The sequence below is a fragment of the Capricornis sumatraensis genome, chromosome 20, assembly GCF_032405125.1.
Source record: "Capricornis sumatraensis isolate serow.1 chromosome 20, serow.2, whole genome shotgun sequence".
Lineage (NCBI taxonomy): Eukaryota > Metazoa > Chordata > Mammalia > Artiodactyla > Bovidae > Capricornis > Capricornis sumatraensis.
In genome coordinates this window covers 62,932,274-62,946,135 of record NC_091088.1, presented here as the reverse complement: position 1 = coordinate 62,946,135, position 13,862 = coordinate 62,932,274, and the positions used below count along the sequence as shown (strand labels likewise).

At 51.2% G+C, this 13,862-nt stretch overlaps 1 protein-coding gene across 1 annotated transcript; it reads left to right on the top strand.

Annotated features, from left to right (window-relative positions):
* The first annotated feature begins 441 nt into the window (after positions 1-441).
* Positions 442-12,736, top strand: VSIG10L (V-set and immunoglobulin domain containing 10 like). The gene is made up of 10 exons (XM_068993002.1): positions 442-481; positions 562-1,395; positions 1,797-2,090; positions 2,239-2,523; positions 3,730-3,984; positions 4,372-4,650; positions 5,049-5,342; positions 11,742-11,855; positions 12,036-12,190; positions 12,658-12,736. Exons 1-10 carry the CDS (start codon positions 442-444, stop codon positions 12,715-12,717), a joined length of 2,610 nt encoding a protein of 869 aa, XP_068849103.1. The 3' UTR covers positions 12,718-12,736.
* Positions 12,737-13,862: the final 1,126 nt, after the last annotated feature.

Below are 13,862 nucleotides of genomic sequence, written 5' to 3'. Positions count from 1 at the left end.
GGACTGGAGGCCAGGAGGCTGCAGGGGAAGAAGACCACAGCCATTAAGAAGGGGGCTCTCTGAAAGCACGCCTCACCCTCCTCCAGGCAGTCTTCCTGGCTTCACCTCCCCTACTCCTCTCCACAAGCTTGCTACTAAGTTTCCAGCTGGGATTCCACTCTCACCATCTACCCTACCCCAACCCCCGAGCCCCGGCAAGTGGGGAGTGCAGGGGTCCGGTTAGGCACCGCGCCCCAAGCTGGGACTAGTTGATGAGGACAAATTGGGTGGGGTCGGTGGCTCAGCCACCAGATCTGGGTGGGGGATCCTGGCACCTCCCACTACATCTGTCTTTCTTCCCCGCCCAGGAAGCTACCAGTCCTGTCAGACTTGTCCAGCCCCAGAGGGATCAGTGCAGGCCCTAGGTCTTGCTCCAGTATCCTCGCGGGTGCGGCCAGCACCATGGACACCTCACGGGCTCTGCAGCTCCTCCTGCTCCTGGGTAAGCCCCCAGCTCAGCCGGTTCCCCACCAGCCCCCTTTTCTGCAGCCCAGCAACACCCTCCCCTTCTCTCCTCTGCAGCCTCCGGAGTAGAGGTCCTTGCCTTCCAAGCCTCTTCTGAAATTCAGAGAACCAATCTCTCCTCACACTCAGAAAGCTCTTCCCAGGGCCCGGGTGCGAAAGTTCCTTCCACCAATCTCCCCAGCTGGAAATTCCCAGATCAGACGACAGGCTCAAAAGTCTCCACGGATACCCCACTTTCTGAATGGTCTCCCAAGGGGCTGAATTTGAACGATTCCTTTGAGTCCAGTATTTCTGCTCAGAGCGAAAATCTGAATCTGGAACCCTTCTCTGGAATCCCTAGTTCCAATGTATCTCCTGACACTTCGGGTTTGCAAGTTGCTGCCCCAAGCCGGGAGCCTTCCTTGTCTGTTAAAACCCCAGCTTCCGGCATTTCTGCTCACTTCCCTGATACTAAAGTCTCTGTGGAGGCCCCAGCTTCAAAATACTCCCCTAAGGATGGGGATCTTGAGTTCTCTGCCCAGAGCCTGGGTTCTAAAGTGTCCTCAGAGGCCCACGTGGGGACAAGCTTCCCCCCTCAGGCGGGGGAGCCTCTTGCAGTCCTGGTGGGGACCACCATTCAGCTCCGGCTGGTTCCAGTCCCCAGCCCTGGCCCCTCACCCCCTCTGGTGGTTTGGCGCCGAGGTTCCAAGGTGTTAGCAGCGGGGGGCCTGGGGGCAGGGGCCCCTCTGACTAGCCTGGACCCCACTTACCGAGACCGCCTACGATTTGACCAGGCCCAAGGGGGCCTGGAGCTCACCTCTGCTCAGCTGAAGGATGCTGGGGTCTACACAGCGGAGGTCATCCGGGCTGGGGTCTCCCTGCAGATCCGGGAGTTCACGGTGGGCGTATATGGTAAGTGGGCTCTGAACTCCAGATTGCTGACTGCAGGGGCCTGCTGGTGGGCAGGTTACCACTGTTCTGCGGCTGTGTCCTCCGTAGAGCAGGGGTTCCTAGACAAGGGAGAGGACTCCTGGGCAGGGAAGAGGCAGAAGAGGAGCTGGGGGTCAAGGCCAATGCTTGAGGGAAGCTGGACCTGAGGACCAAAACTCCTGGGGGCACTGACTCCTGAGTCCCGGAGAGGAGAGAGTTGGGCACTCAGTCGGTGAGAAGAGGATTCCTGGGGCTAAGAGGAGGGCTTAGACGGGGACTCAGCTGGGCCAGGTCCTGGGTGTAAGAGGTGGCAGGGACCGGGTCTTGGACCTAAGGGCCCCAGGGGCTGAGAGCCTAGTCCTGAGCCCGTGCCCCCTCCCCAGAGCCCCTGCCCAAGCTGTCCATGGAGCCCAAGGCTCCGGAGACCCAGGAAGGAGCAGCGGAGCTCCGGCTGCGCTGCATGGGGTGGGGACCGGGTCGCGGGGAGCTGAGCTGGACACGAGACGGACGCGCCCTGGATACAGTGGAGTCTGCGGGAGCAGAGCCACTGCGGATCCGCGCAGAGGGTGACCAGCTTCTCATCGCGCGTCCGGTGCGCAGCGACCACGCCCGGTACACCTGCCGCGTCCACAGCCCCTTCGGCCACACAGAGGCCGCGGCCGACGTCAGTGTTTTCTGTGAGTAGGGGGACGCCTCCAGTCGGGGACACGGATCTGAGGGCTTAGGCTCCTGGAGTCCCTAGGGAGGATGTCCCATCTTCGGAAATCCTGGAGCGGCCCCAGATGACCCTGACCTTCGCGGTTTCAACCCCCTTCCTCTGCCTAGATGGCCCGGATCTGCCGGTCATCACTGTTTCCTCGAACCGCGATGCCAACCCCGCCCAGTATGTCACCGCGGGCAGCAACGTGACCCTGAGCTGCACCGCCGCCTCGCGGCCACCGGCCGACATCACCTGGAGTCTGGCCGACCCCACCGAAGCCGCCGTGCCTGCCGGCCCGCGCCTCCTGCTGCCCGAGGTCCAGCCCGGCCACGCCGGCGCCTACGCCTGTATCGCCAGGAACCCGCGCACCAGCAGCCGCCGCCGCTCGCTGCTGAACCTCACGGTGGCGGGTGAGCAAGGCTGGGCAGGATGCGGGGGCGGGGCCACCAAGGAGGGGCGGGGATGCCCGGGAGAAGGGGCGGTACCAGCGAGCGGCTGGGACTCGTGGAGGGGCGGGGCCGGCAGGGAGGGGCGGAGATCTCTGTAGAGGAACAGGGGTGCCCAGCAGAAGGAGAGGAAAAAGGATGGCGAGGAGAAGGGCCTGGGTCATCACCGAGAGGGCGGGGACTTCTGGGCAAGGGGCAATCTCTACAAATCAAGCAGTGGATGTAAATCGCAAAAGACCCTGATGCTGGGAAAGGTTGAAGGTAGGAGGAGAAGGGAGCAACAGAGGATGAGATGGTTGGATGGCATCACCGACTCAATGGACATGAGTTTGAACAAACTCTGGGAGATAGTGAAGGACAGGAAAGCCTGGTGAGCCGCGGTGCATGGGCCGGCAAAGAGTCGGACACGACTGAGTGACTGAACAACAAAGTAAATGACAAAAAGTAGTCCTCTTGCCTGGAAAATCCCATGGACGGAGGAGCCTGGTGGGCTGCAGTCCATGGGGTCGCTAAGAGTCGGACACGACTGAGCGACTTCACTTTCACTTTTCACTTTCGTGCATTGGAGAAGGAAATGGCAACCCACTCCAGTGTTCTTGCCTGGAGAATCCCAGGGACAGGGAAGCCTGGTGGGCTGCCGTCTATGGGGTCGCACAGTCAGACACAACTGAAGCGACTTAGTAGCCGCACCAGCAGGAGATAGGAAAGGGCCTAAGTTGCTTGGGCCAGTAACTGGGATCAGGAAAAGAAGTTACCTGGGAAAGGGGACGGAGTCACAAGAGGAAGGGGCGAATTCATTCTAGAAAGGGACAGGATCATTTTAGAAAAGGGGCAGGGCCCAGTAGGAAGGGCAGGGGTGTCAACAAAAGGGAAGGGTCAAAGAGGGGGCCGAGACCCTGGTGGAAGGGGTGGAGCTAGAAAAGGGAGCGGGGCTAAGAGCGGAAGGAAAAGAATCAGAGTGGCAAGATGAAGCTTCCTTAGGAAATCCGGGACAGGTAGTGGGGCTATCCACTTAGCCCTGGAGTTGCCGGAAAGCGAAAGGGGTTTACAGAAGAATGGGCGGGGTCAGTGCCTACTGGGCGGGGTCAGGTGAAGAAGAGGAGTGAAGGGGCTGGGGGCAGAACGGACACAGAGCCGACTGACCCCTTGATCTCTCCCTTTACTCCATAGATCTGCCCCCTGGGTCCCCTCAGTGCTCAGTCGAAGGGGGTCCTGGGGATCGCAGCCTCCGCTTCCGATGCTCGTGGCCCGGCGGGGCCCCTGCCGCCTCCCTGAAGTTCCAGGGTCTCCCGGAAGGCGTCCAGGAGGGACTGGCGTCCTCTGTGCTCCAGGCAGTGGTCCCCGCCCACCCCCGGCTCAGCGGCGTCTCCGTCACCTGCCTTGCTCGCCACCTGGTGACCACGCGCACGTGCACTGTCACCCCGGGTGAGAGCCTGTGGAATTGCCTTACTGTTTCCCCCGAGGAGGAGCGGGTACTGCTTTGGTCCTTCAGGAGGGGGATTTCCTCTGTTTTTAACCCTACAGATGTTTGGAGGTTTTCTCTATACCTCAAGCAGGGGCCGGTCCAAAATTTCTTTCCTGGACCCACCAAGAGAACTGACACTTTCCCACGTGTTCAGAGCAACAAATGGTTGAGAATAATATGACCTGGTCTGTTGCACGTACTTCATAAGTCCTGTTAAGAAAGACGAATGAATGAGGGAGAGAGTGAAAGGGCAGATCTTCCTCTTGTGTCTAAGGTACCCTATTAGATTCACCAAAGGGCGCAGGACTCCTTCTTTGACTTTCTTACTCGGGTTTCTTCCGCCTCAGAGGCCCCCCGAAAGGTCCTGCTTCACCCGATCGTAGAGGAGACACGGTCCGGAGAGGCAGAGGTAGCGCTGCAGGCGTCTGGCTGTCCCCCACCTTCCCGAGCATCCTGGGCCCGGGAAGGGCGGCCCCTGGCCCCAGGAGGTGGGGGACGCCTGCGGCTCACCGAGGATGGGCGGAGACTTCTCATTGGCAACTTCAGCCTGGATCGGGACCTGGGAAATTACTCCGTGTTGTGCAGTGGGGCGCTGGGTGCTGGGGCCGACAAGATCACCCTCATTGGTGAGTCCCACCTTTTCCCAGAACCTCTCTTCTCCCAAACCCAGGAGACTGGGATTCCAGCCAGTTCCTCCCTCAGACCTAGGGCTCCAGACCCCCAGCCCCCTCCTCCCTCAGACACAGAAATCTTGGTCCTGGGCCTCCTCCAACCCCAGACCCTAGGATTCCCACCCCCATTTCCCTGATCCCTCAGGGAATCATGGACCCCAGTCACTTCTTCCAGGGAACCCTCAGACCCTTGCTTCTTCAGACCCAAGAGTCCAGGCCCCCAGTCTCTTCCTTTCTTAGATCCAGGAGTTGGGGTCTCCAGACCCTCTGCTTCTAGGACTTAGGAGTCCAGGTTCCTCTCCCTCTTGGACCAGTGGATCCAGCTTCCACCTTGACCCCCCTCACCCCCCCAGGACCGTCCATCTCCTCGTGGAGGCTGCAGCGAACCCGGGACGCAGCAGTGCTGACTTGGGATGTGGAGCGTGGGGCCCTGATCAGCCGTTTCCAGATCCAGGCACAGGTGGAGGGCCCTGACCCGGGCAGAGCCATTGCCTCGGACTGGGTCTCCCTGCTCATCCTGGGGCCGCGGGAACGTTCAGCTGTGGTGCCCCTCCCTCTTCAGAATCCCAGGACCTGGGTCTTTCGTATCCTGCCCACCCTGGGGGGCCAGCCAGGGATGCCCTCCCAAAGCCAGATCTACCAGGCCGGTGAGTTGGAGCCTTTCTCCTGGACTTCCCCATCTCAAGTCTCTTTAAGTTGGATCTTCCTTCTTTCTCTGCGTTAGTTTCCTGGGGTTGCCGTAATTAGGTACCTTGAATTGTGTGGCTGGAAACAACAGAAATGTATTCTCTGCCAACTCTGGAAGCCAGGAGTCTGTGCAGGGTCAGGCTGCCTCTGAGATTGTTGAGTTTTTTTTTGTTTTTGTTTTTCCTGTACTGTGTTCCTTGTGGTGCACAGGCTTCACTTGTGGAACCTGGGCTCTAGAGCGTGTGCGCTTTTCTTTAGTTGTGACCCACAGAGCTTAGCTGCCTGTGGCCTGTAGAATCTTATCTCCTCTGACCAGGGATTGAACCGCACATCCGATCTGAATAAGGCAGATTCTTTTTTTAAATTAATTTTAAAATTTTGACTGCACTGGGGCTTCATTGAAGCCCACAGGCTTAGTTGCCTCAAAGCACATTGTATCTTAGTTCCCCAGTGAGGGAGCAAACCCACATCCCATGCATTGGAAGGCAGATTCTTAACCGCAGGACCCCAGGGAAGTCCCTGCCTCTGAGATTCTATGAAGAATCCTCACTTGCCTCTTTCTAGCTTCTGATATGGAGAAGGCAATGACACCCCACTCCAGTACTCTTGCCTGGAAAATCCCATGGACGGAGGAGGCTGGTGGGCTGCAGTCATGGTGTCACTAAGACTTGGACACCACTGAGCAACTTCACTTTCACTTTTCACTTTCATGCATTGGAGAAGGAAATGGCAACCCACTCCAGTATTCTTGCCTGGAGAATCCCAGGGATGGGGGAGCCTGGTGGGCTGCTGTCTCTGTGGTCACACAGAGTTGGACACGACTGAAGCGACTTAGCAGCAGCAGCAGCAGCAGCAGCTTCTGATAAAGCAAAAGTGAAAGTCCCTCAGTCATGTCCGACTCTATTTGACCCCATGGACTATATACTCCATGGAATTTTCCAGGCCAGAATACTGGAGTGGGTACCGTTCCCTTCGCCAGGGGATCTTCCCAACCCAGAGATTAGACCCAGGTCTCCCGTATTGCAGGCAGATTCTTTACCAGCTGAGCCACCAGGGACCCTCTGTCTTCTGATAGTGACTGTTAATCCTTGACATTACTCCAGCCTCTGCTTCTAGCCTCTCACAGTCTCTTCCTCATCCCTGTATATGTCTCTGTCTTCCTGTAAGGACACAAGTCATATCCGATGAGGACCCACCCTCATGATCTCATCTTGACTTGATTGGTTGAATTGTGCTCCCCCCTGCAAAAGATACAGTAGCCCCTTTATCCTCAGTTTTTATTTCCAAAGTTTCAGTTACCAGGGGTCAGCCATGGTCTTAAAATATTCAATGGAAAATCTCAGAAATAAACGATTCATAATAGGTTTCTCAAGAGGCAGGTCAGGTAGTCTGGTATTCCCATCTGTTTCAGAATTTTCCACAGTTTATTGTGATCCACACAGTCAAAGGCTTTGGCACAGTCAATAAAGCAGAAATAGATGTTTTTCTGGAACTCTCTTGCTTTTTCCATGATCCAGCGGGTGTTGGCAATTTGATCTCTGGGTCCTCTGCCTTTTCTAAAACCAGCTTGATCATCTTGAAGTTCATGGTTCACGTATTGCTGAAGCCTGGCTTGGAGAATTTTGAGCATTACTTTACTATTGTGTGAGATGAGTGCAATTGTGCGGTAGTTTGAGCATTCTTTGGCATTGGCTTTCTTTGGGATTGGAATGAAAACTGACCTTTTCCAGTCCTGTGGCCACTGCTGAGTTTTCCAAATTTGCTGGCATATTGAGTGCAGCACTTTCACAGAATCATCTTTCAGGATTTGAAATAGCTCCACTGGAATTCCATCACCTCCACTAGCTTTGTTTGTAGTGATGCTTTCTAAGGCCCACTTGACTTCACATTCCAGGATGTCTAGCTCTAGGTGAGTGATCACACCTTCGTGATTATCTTGGTCGTGAAGATCTTTTCCGTACAGTTCTTCTGTGTATTCTTGCCACCTCTTCTTAATATCTTCTGTTTCTGTTAGGTCCATACCATTTCTGTCCTTTATCGAGCCCATCTTTGCATGAAATGTTCCCTTAGTATCTCTAATTTTCTTGAAGAGATATCTAGTCTTTCCCATTCTGTTGTTTTCCTCTATTTCTTTGCCTTGATTACTGAGGAAGGCTTTCTTATCTCTCCTTGCTATTCTTTGGAACTCTGCATTCAGATGTTTATATCTTTCCTTTTCTCCTTTGCTTTTCTCTTCTCTTCTTTTCACAGCTATTTGTAAGGCCTCCTCAGATAGCCATTTTGCTTTTTTGCATTTCTTTCCATGGGGATAGTCTTAATCCCTGTCTCCTGTACAGTGTCACGAACCTCCATCCATAGTTCATCAGGCACTCTGTCTGTCAGATCTAGTCCCTTAAATCTATTTCCCACTTCCACTGTATAATCATACGGAATTTGATTTAGGTCATACCTGAATGGTCTAGTGGTTTTCCCTACTTTCTTCAATTTAAGTCTGAATTTGGCAATAAGGAGTTCATGATCTGAGCCACAGTCAACTCCCAGTCTTATTTTTGCTGACTGTATAGAGCTTCTCCATCTTTGGTTGCAAAGAATATAATCAGTCTGATTTCAGTGTTGACCATCTGGTGATGTTCATGTGTAGAGTCTTCTCTTGTTTTGTTGGAAGAGGGTGTTTGCTATGACCAGCGTGTTCTCTTGGCAAAACTCTATTAGCCTTTGCCCTACTTCATTCTGTATTCCAAGGCCAAATTTGCCTGTTACCCCAGGTGTTTCTTGGATTCTGAAAGAGATGGGAATACCAGACCACCTGACCTGCCTCTTGAGAAACCTATATGCAGGTCAGGAAGCAACAGTTAGAACTGGACATGGAACAACAGACTGGTTCCAAATAAGAAAAGGAGTACGTCAAGGCTATATATTATCACCCTGCTTATTTAACTTATATGCAGAGTACATCATGAGAAACACTGAGCTGGATGAAGCACAAGCTGGAATCAAGATTGCCGGGAGAAATATCAATGACCTCAGATATGCAGATGACACCACCCTTATGGCAGAAAGTGAAGAGGAACTAAAAAACCTCTTGATGAAAGTGAAAGAGGAGAGTGAAAATGTTGGCTTAAAGCTCAACATTCAGAAAACGAAGATCATGGCATCTGGTCCCATCACTTTATTGGAAATAGATGGGGAAATAGTGGAAACAGTGTCAGACTTTATCTTTTTGGGCTCCAAAATTACTGCAGATGGTGACTGCAGCCATGAAATTAAAAGATACTTACTCCTTGGAAGGAAAGTTATGACCAACCTAGATAGCATATTGAAAAGCAGAAACATTACTTTGCCAACAAAGGTCCATCTAGTCAAGGCTATGGTTTTTCCAGTAGTCATGTATGGATGTGGGAGTTGGACTGTGAAGAAAGCTGAGCGCCAAAGAATTGATGCTTTTGAACTGTGGTGTGGGAAAAGACTCTTGAGAGTCCCTTGGACTGCAAGGAGATCCAACCAGTCCATTCTAAAGATCAGTCCTGGGTGTTCTTTGGGAGGACTGATGCTAAAGCTGAAGCTCCAATATTTTGGCCACTTCATGCTAAGAGTTGACTCACTGGAAAAGACTTTGATGCTGGGAGGGATTGGGGGCAGGAGAAGAAGGGGCAACAGAGGATGAGATGGCTGGATGGCATCACCGACTCGATGGACATGAGTTTGAGTGAACTCCGGGAGGTGGTGATGGACAGAGAGGCCTGGCGCTGCAGCAATTCATGGGGTCGCAAAGAGTTGGACACAACTGAGCAACTGAACTGAACTGAACTGAAGTTTTAAATTGCATGCCTGAGTAGCGCGATGAGATCTCACGCCGTCCACTCCATCTCACCTGGGAAGTGAGTCATCCCTTTGTCCAGCTTATCCTGCCTGTTAGTTACTTTGAAACTGTCTCAGTTGTCAGATCAGCTGTCAAGGTATGTCAGGGCTTGTGTTCAGGAAACCCTTATTTCACTTATTAATGACCCCAAAGGGCCAGAGTAGTGATGCTGGGAAAAATGTAGATACATAGCTGTGTGACCTTATTTGGAAATGAAGTCTTTGCATATTCAAGATGTTGACTTGATTACATCCGCAAAGACTGTATTTCCAAGTAAAGTCACGTTCACGGGTACTATTATCTTTTGGGGAAGGAGACAATTAATAACACTCTCCAACTTCCTTTTCAAAATTTTTATTGATTTAGTTAGCTGCATCAGTCTTAGTTGCAACACACGGGACCTTCTTTGCATTGTGCAGGATCTTTCGTGGCAGTGCGCAGACTCTCTAGCTGTGAAGCGTGGGGGTTTCGGTAGTTGCGAATACTCTGAGCTTCTAAGTACTGGATGCGTCCTTCCTTAGCTCTCTTCTCCACCTATATTTCTTCCCAGTGTGGCCTTTCCACTCTCACTGCCTTAAATATCATCAATACTCAGATGACGCTCAAATATCTGATCTCCAGCCCAGACCTCTGAACTGCAGGCTTGAAAAGCCACCTCCCTACTTGTCATCTTCACTTTGAATGTCCAACTGACATTTCAGACTTTACATGTCCAAAATAAACCTCTTGATGTTTCTCCAAACTATACCCTGCCCACCCAGCTCCTGTCAGCTCTCCAGTCTTTCTGTCCTGGAAAATGGTATTACCCACATGCTGACATCACCTGTAATATCCCAGATATCTCCAGAGTCCCATCACTTCCTTCCAAAATGCTTTTTTTTTTTTTTTTGAGTTTTAAATTTTTTATTTTTTAAACCATGAAAGTATGATAATACCTTTACAGGAGACTTCGAAAATACAGAACAAAGTTACACGTAGTTCAACTGTATATTGCAATTATTTTCTAAGTAGATAAATTAAGATATTTAGCTGGACTTTCAATATCACACTCAAAAATTAATAGAATGTATAGACAGAAAAGTAGAAGGATATAGAGGATCTGAAAAGCACTATGAGCCAATCCAACATAATTAAAATTTATACAGTTTTCACGCAAGAGCAGGGTACAAATTCTATTCCAAAATGCTTTCTTAATCATCTGCTTCTTTCCATCTTCACTTCTACACTCTGGTCAGGTACCACAGTCCTCTCTTGCCTGGACTGCAGTAGCCATTTTCTTGGTGTCTTTATGCCCCCTCTTGCAAGCCTACAGTCCATCCTCCAAGTAGATGCCAAAGTTATGCAAATCAGACCGTGTTGCTGCTGCCTTGCTTAAAAGCCTTTCATGCCCAGGCTCTGGCCCCTCTTAATCCCTCTAACCTCAACCCTTACCTCTTCCACCTTCATTCCATATCCTCCACCCACACTGGCCTTCATTGAACACAGATAACTCTTTCCTGCTTCTGAGTCTGCATTTTCTGTTCCCTCTGCTTGGAACACCCTTGTCCCCCTGTCTAGCATGCCTGGCTCCCTATTCCCCAGGTCTTTGCTCAAATGTTACTTCCTCGAGGACCTTCCCTCACCAACTTTTCTAAATGTCACCTCCTCTTCCATTAGTTCTATCTTTTGTTGTTGTTCAGTGGCTAAGTCGTGTCTGATGCAACAGCATGGACCACAGCATGCCAGACTCCCGTCCTTCACTATCCCCAGGAGTTTGCTCAAGTTCATGTCCATTGTATTGGTTGATGCCATCCATCCATCTCATCCTCTGCCACCCCCTTCTCCTTTTGCCTTCAATCTTTCCCAGCATCAGGGTCTTTCCCGATGAGTAGGCTCTTCGCATCAGGTGGCCAAAGGATTAGCACTTTAGTTTCAGCAGCAGTCCTTCCAATGCATATTCAGTGTTGATTTCCTTTAGAATTGACTGGTTTGATCTCCTTGAAGTACAAGAGACTCTCAAGAGTCTTCTCTAGCACAATTTAGAAGCATCAATGCTTTGGCTTTCAGCCTTCTTTCTGGTCCAGTTCTCACATCTGTATATGACAACTAGAAAAACCAGAGCTTTGACTGTAGGGACCTTTGCCAGCAAAATGATGTGTCTGCCTTTGCTCCGGAAAGCAGAGACATCAAAAACAAATTTCTCTCATAGCACATTTATTTTTTCTTCTGAACACAATCTGTAATTATGTTATCTGTTTACACATTTGTTTCTGATTTCCCTCCTAATATTAATATCAACCCACAGGAAAGCAGGTATCTTGGTTTGCTCACCAATGGATCTTCACCACCTGACAGAATGCCAGACACACTACAGTCATTCAGGAAACGTTCAGTGAACTGAGGGTGTAAGGGGTCTTAGATTCCTGGGTTCTGACGAGCGGAGGGTTGAGGCAGAAGGCTCAGGAAACAGGTCCAGCTTTGGTTCCTTTCCCCTTACTCCCTTTCTCTTGGTTTCTTCCAGGTCCCACCCTGGGCCCCGGGGCCATCGCTGGCATCGTTCTGGGGTCCCTACTAGGCCTGGCGCTCCTGGCAGCTCTTCTCCTCCTGTGCATCTGCTGTCTGTGCCGCTTTCGAAGTAAGTGGGGAACCCACCCCTGAAAAGAGTCCCACTGGTTCAGCCTCTGAACCAATCAGCAGCAGTTACCTCCAGTCCATTTAATCCACCTTCAGCCCAGCTTCCTTTGCCATTGACTGAATGGGCATGTGCGTACAGCCAATCAAGTGTTCCTATTTCTCTTCCTCTTCCCTTTCCTAGGAGAGGTGCATAAGAAGAAGAAGCAACCCGGCACATGGACCCCTGTAGTCCCCCAACCGGAAAAGAAGGTGCAGAGCTTGACCCCAGTGCACACCCCACAGCCTCTGCCCCTCCAAGTACCACTGGAGAACCCTAGCCCAATCAGGGCCCACCCAGTGAGTATGGGTGCCCCAGGGTCCTAGAATGGGGGTGGAAATTTTTGTGTTTTAGTCAGGCAGAGGAGATGGTCAGAATTCTCTTCCTCCAGCTTTTTTTGTTGGTTCAGAAAGTTGATAGATTTTCCCTTTTTTTTTTTGATACACAGAAGTTGGACAGGACTTTCCATTATATATATATATATATGCATGAAATTCCAATTTTCCCAAAATGCCTTCATTCATTTCCATAAAAATTGGGAAACTTCCATTGTCTCTCTGAAGTGGGATAGAACATCTCTTCCCCATAAACTTTGAGTTGTTGCACGCCTTATTTCTCCCAAGGGTGACTAGACCTTTTTCCCCCTTGCAAATGGAGGGAACTCAGCTAATTTTGGAATGGTGCGAGCTAGCGCTGGGAAAGGGTGAGTTATGTCACATCCAGGGTAACTCTTGTGGTTGTTCCCCGTCCCTCTTCTTTCTTCTAGGCCACCGGCATGCCTCCAGGTGGGGACCCCAAAACCGTTCGGACGGCTACACAGGTGTGAGCCGGCCGAGTGGCTCGCTCTGTGCAGGACTTTGGGGGCGGGACTTCCTGTTTCGCCTTCGTAGCAGTCAGGGACTTCCTGTCCCACTGTGATGGATGGTTTGACCTGGGAAGTGGGACTTCCCGTCTCCCTCTCTCAGCGCCCAGGAAGATTCTCCCTGTATTCATGCAACTAAGGAGATGGGACTCCACGGCTGGGAGGGACTCCTGCTAACCGAACAGTGTGGTTTGTACATCCTTCAAGCGGGCAAGGGTCTGTGGCGGCCGGGCAGGGCGTGCTGTGCGGCTGGGAGCTGGAGAGGGTGCCCTGCCTCATTCTCTGGAAAGGTCTTCCTATATCGATGTTTGCCTCCTCCAGGCTACGCCCCATCCAGTTCCCAGAATCTTCATCTCAAATCAGATCACATACCTCTCCTCTTTAAGCCCTTCTAGGGCTGCCCATTGCCCTTCAGATATTGTCCAAGCTCCTCATTGGGACGTTCGAAGCCTTGTGGTTTGGCCTCTGTCGGCCTCTCTAACCTCCCCTTCCAGAAATTTCACCCCTGCTTCTCTTCTTCATACTTTAGTTTGCCTCCAGGCCTTTGCTTCTAGAGTTTACTGCCCCTGGAGCAGGATTCTTTGCTCTGCATCATTAATATTTCAAGCATAAAGGGAAATGTTATCATCTTAGAGGACCCCTCTCTAACCCATGACCCAAACCTGTCTTGGCTATGAATTAGGTCCTAGAGGCTCTGAACTTCCTGCTTCTTGTATGTAAATATGTAATTACTTGTTTAACCTCTGACTTCCTCTCTAAACTGAGAGTTACACAAAGGTAGAGACCATGTCGTTATCACCAGCATTTAACACAGAGTTTGGCACAAAAACATACATGAGTATTTGTCATCTGATCAAATGTCTGGGGCCAGTGAAATTCAGGGCTTGTTGCTGCTCTCTCCAGCAGGATGACTTCCTTTTCCAATTGAGTTTCTCACTGGAAATGTAAAGAGTGCATCAATGAAGATTATTTTGGCTATAAGTAATAAAGTAAATGAGGGAAAGAAATATGGAGGTAGGTAGTTTCAGTGTGGCTCAACAACTCAGTGACACCATCAAGTATTTGGTTTCTTTGTGTCCTTCTGCTTTGCCACCCTCAGTGTGTTAGCA

What these genes read in the sequence shown, in the direction of transcription:
- VSIG10L (XM_068993002.1), top strand. Translation starts at nt 442, where the DNA reads ATGGACACCTCACGGGCTCTGCAGCTCCTCCTGCTCCTGG. An exon ending in CACGTGCACTGTCACCCCGG is followed by an intron (nt 3,985 to 4,371) that starts GTGAGAGCCTGT and finishes CTTCCGCCTCAG; the next exon opens with AGGCCCCCCGAAAGGTCCTG. An exon ending in AAGCCAGATCTACCAGGCCG is followed by an intron (nt 5,343 to 11,741) that starts GTGAGTTGGAGC and finishes GGTTTCTTCCAG; the next exon opens with GTCCCACCCTGGGCCCCGGG.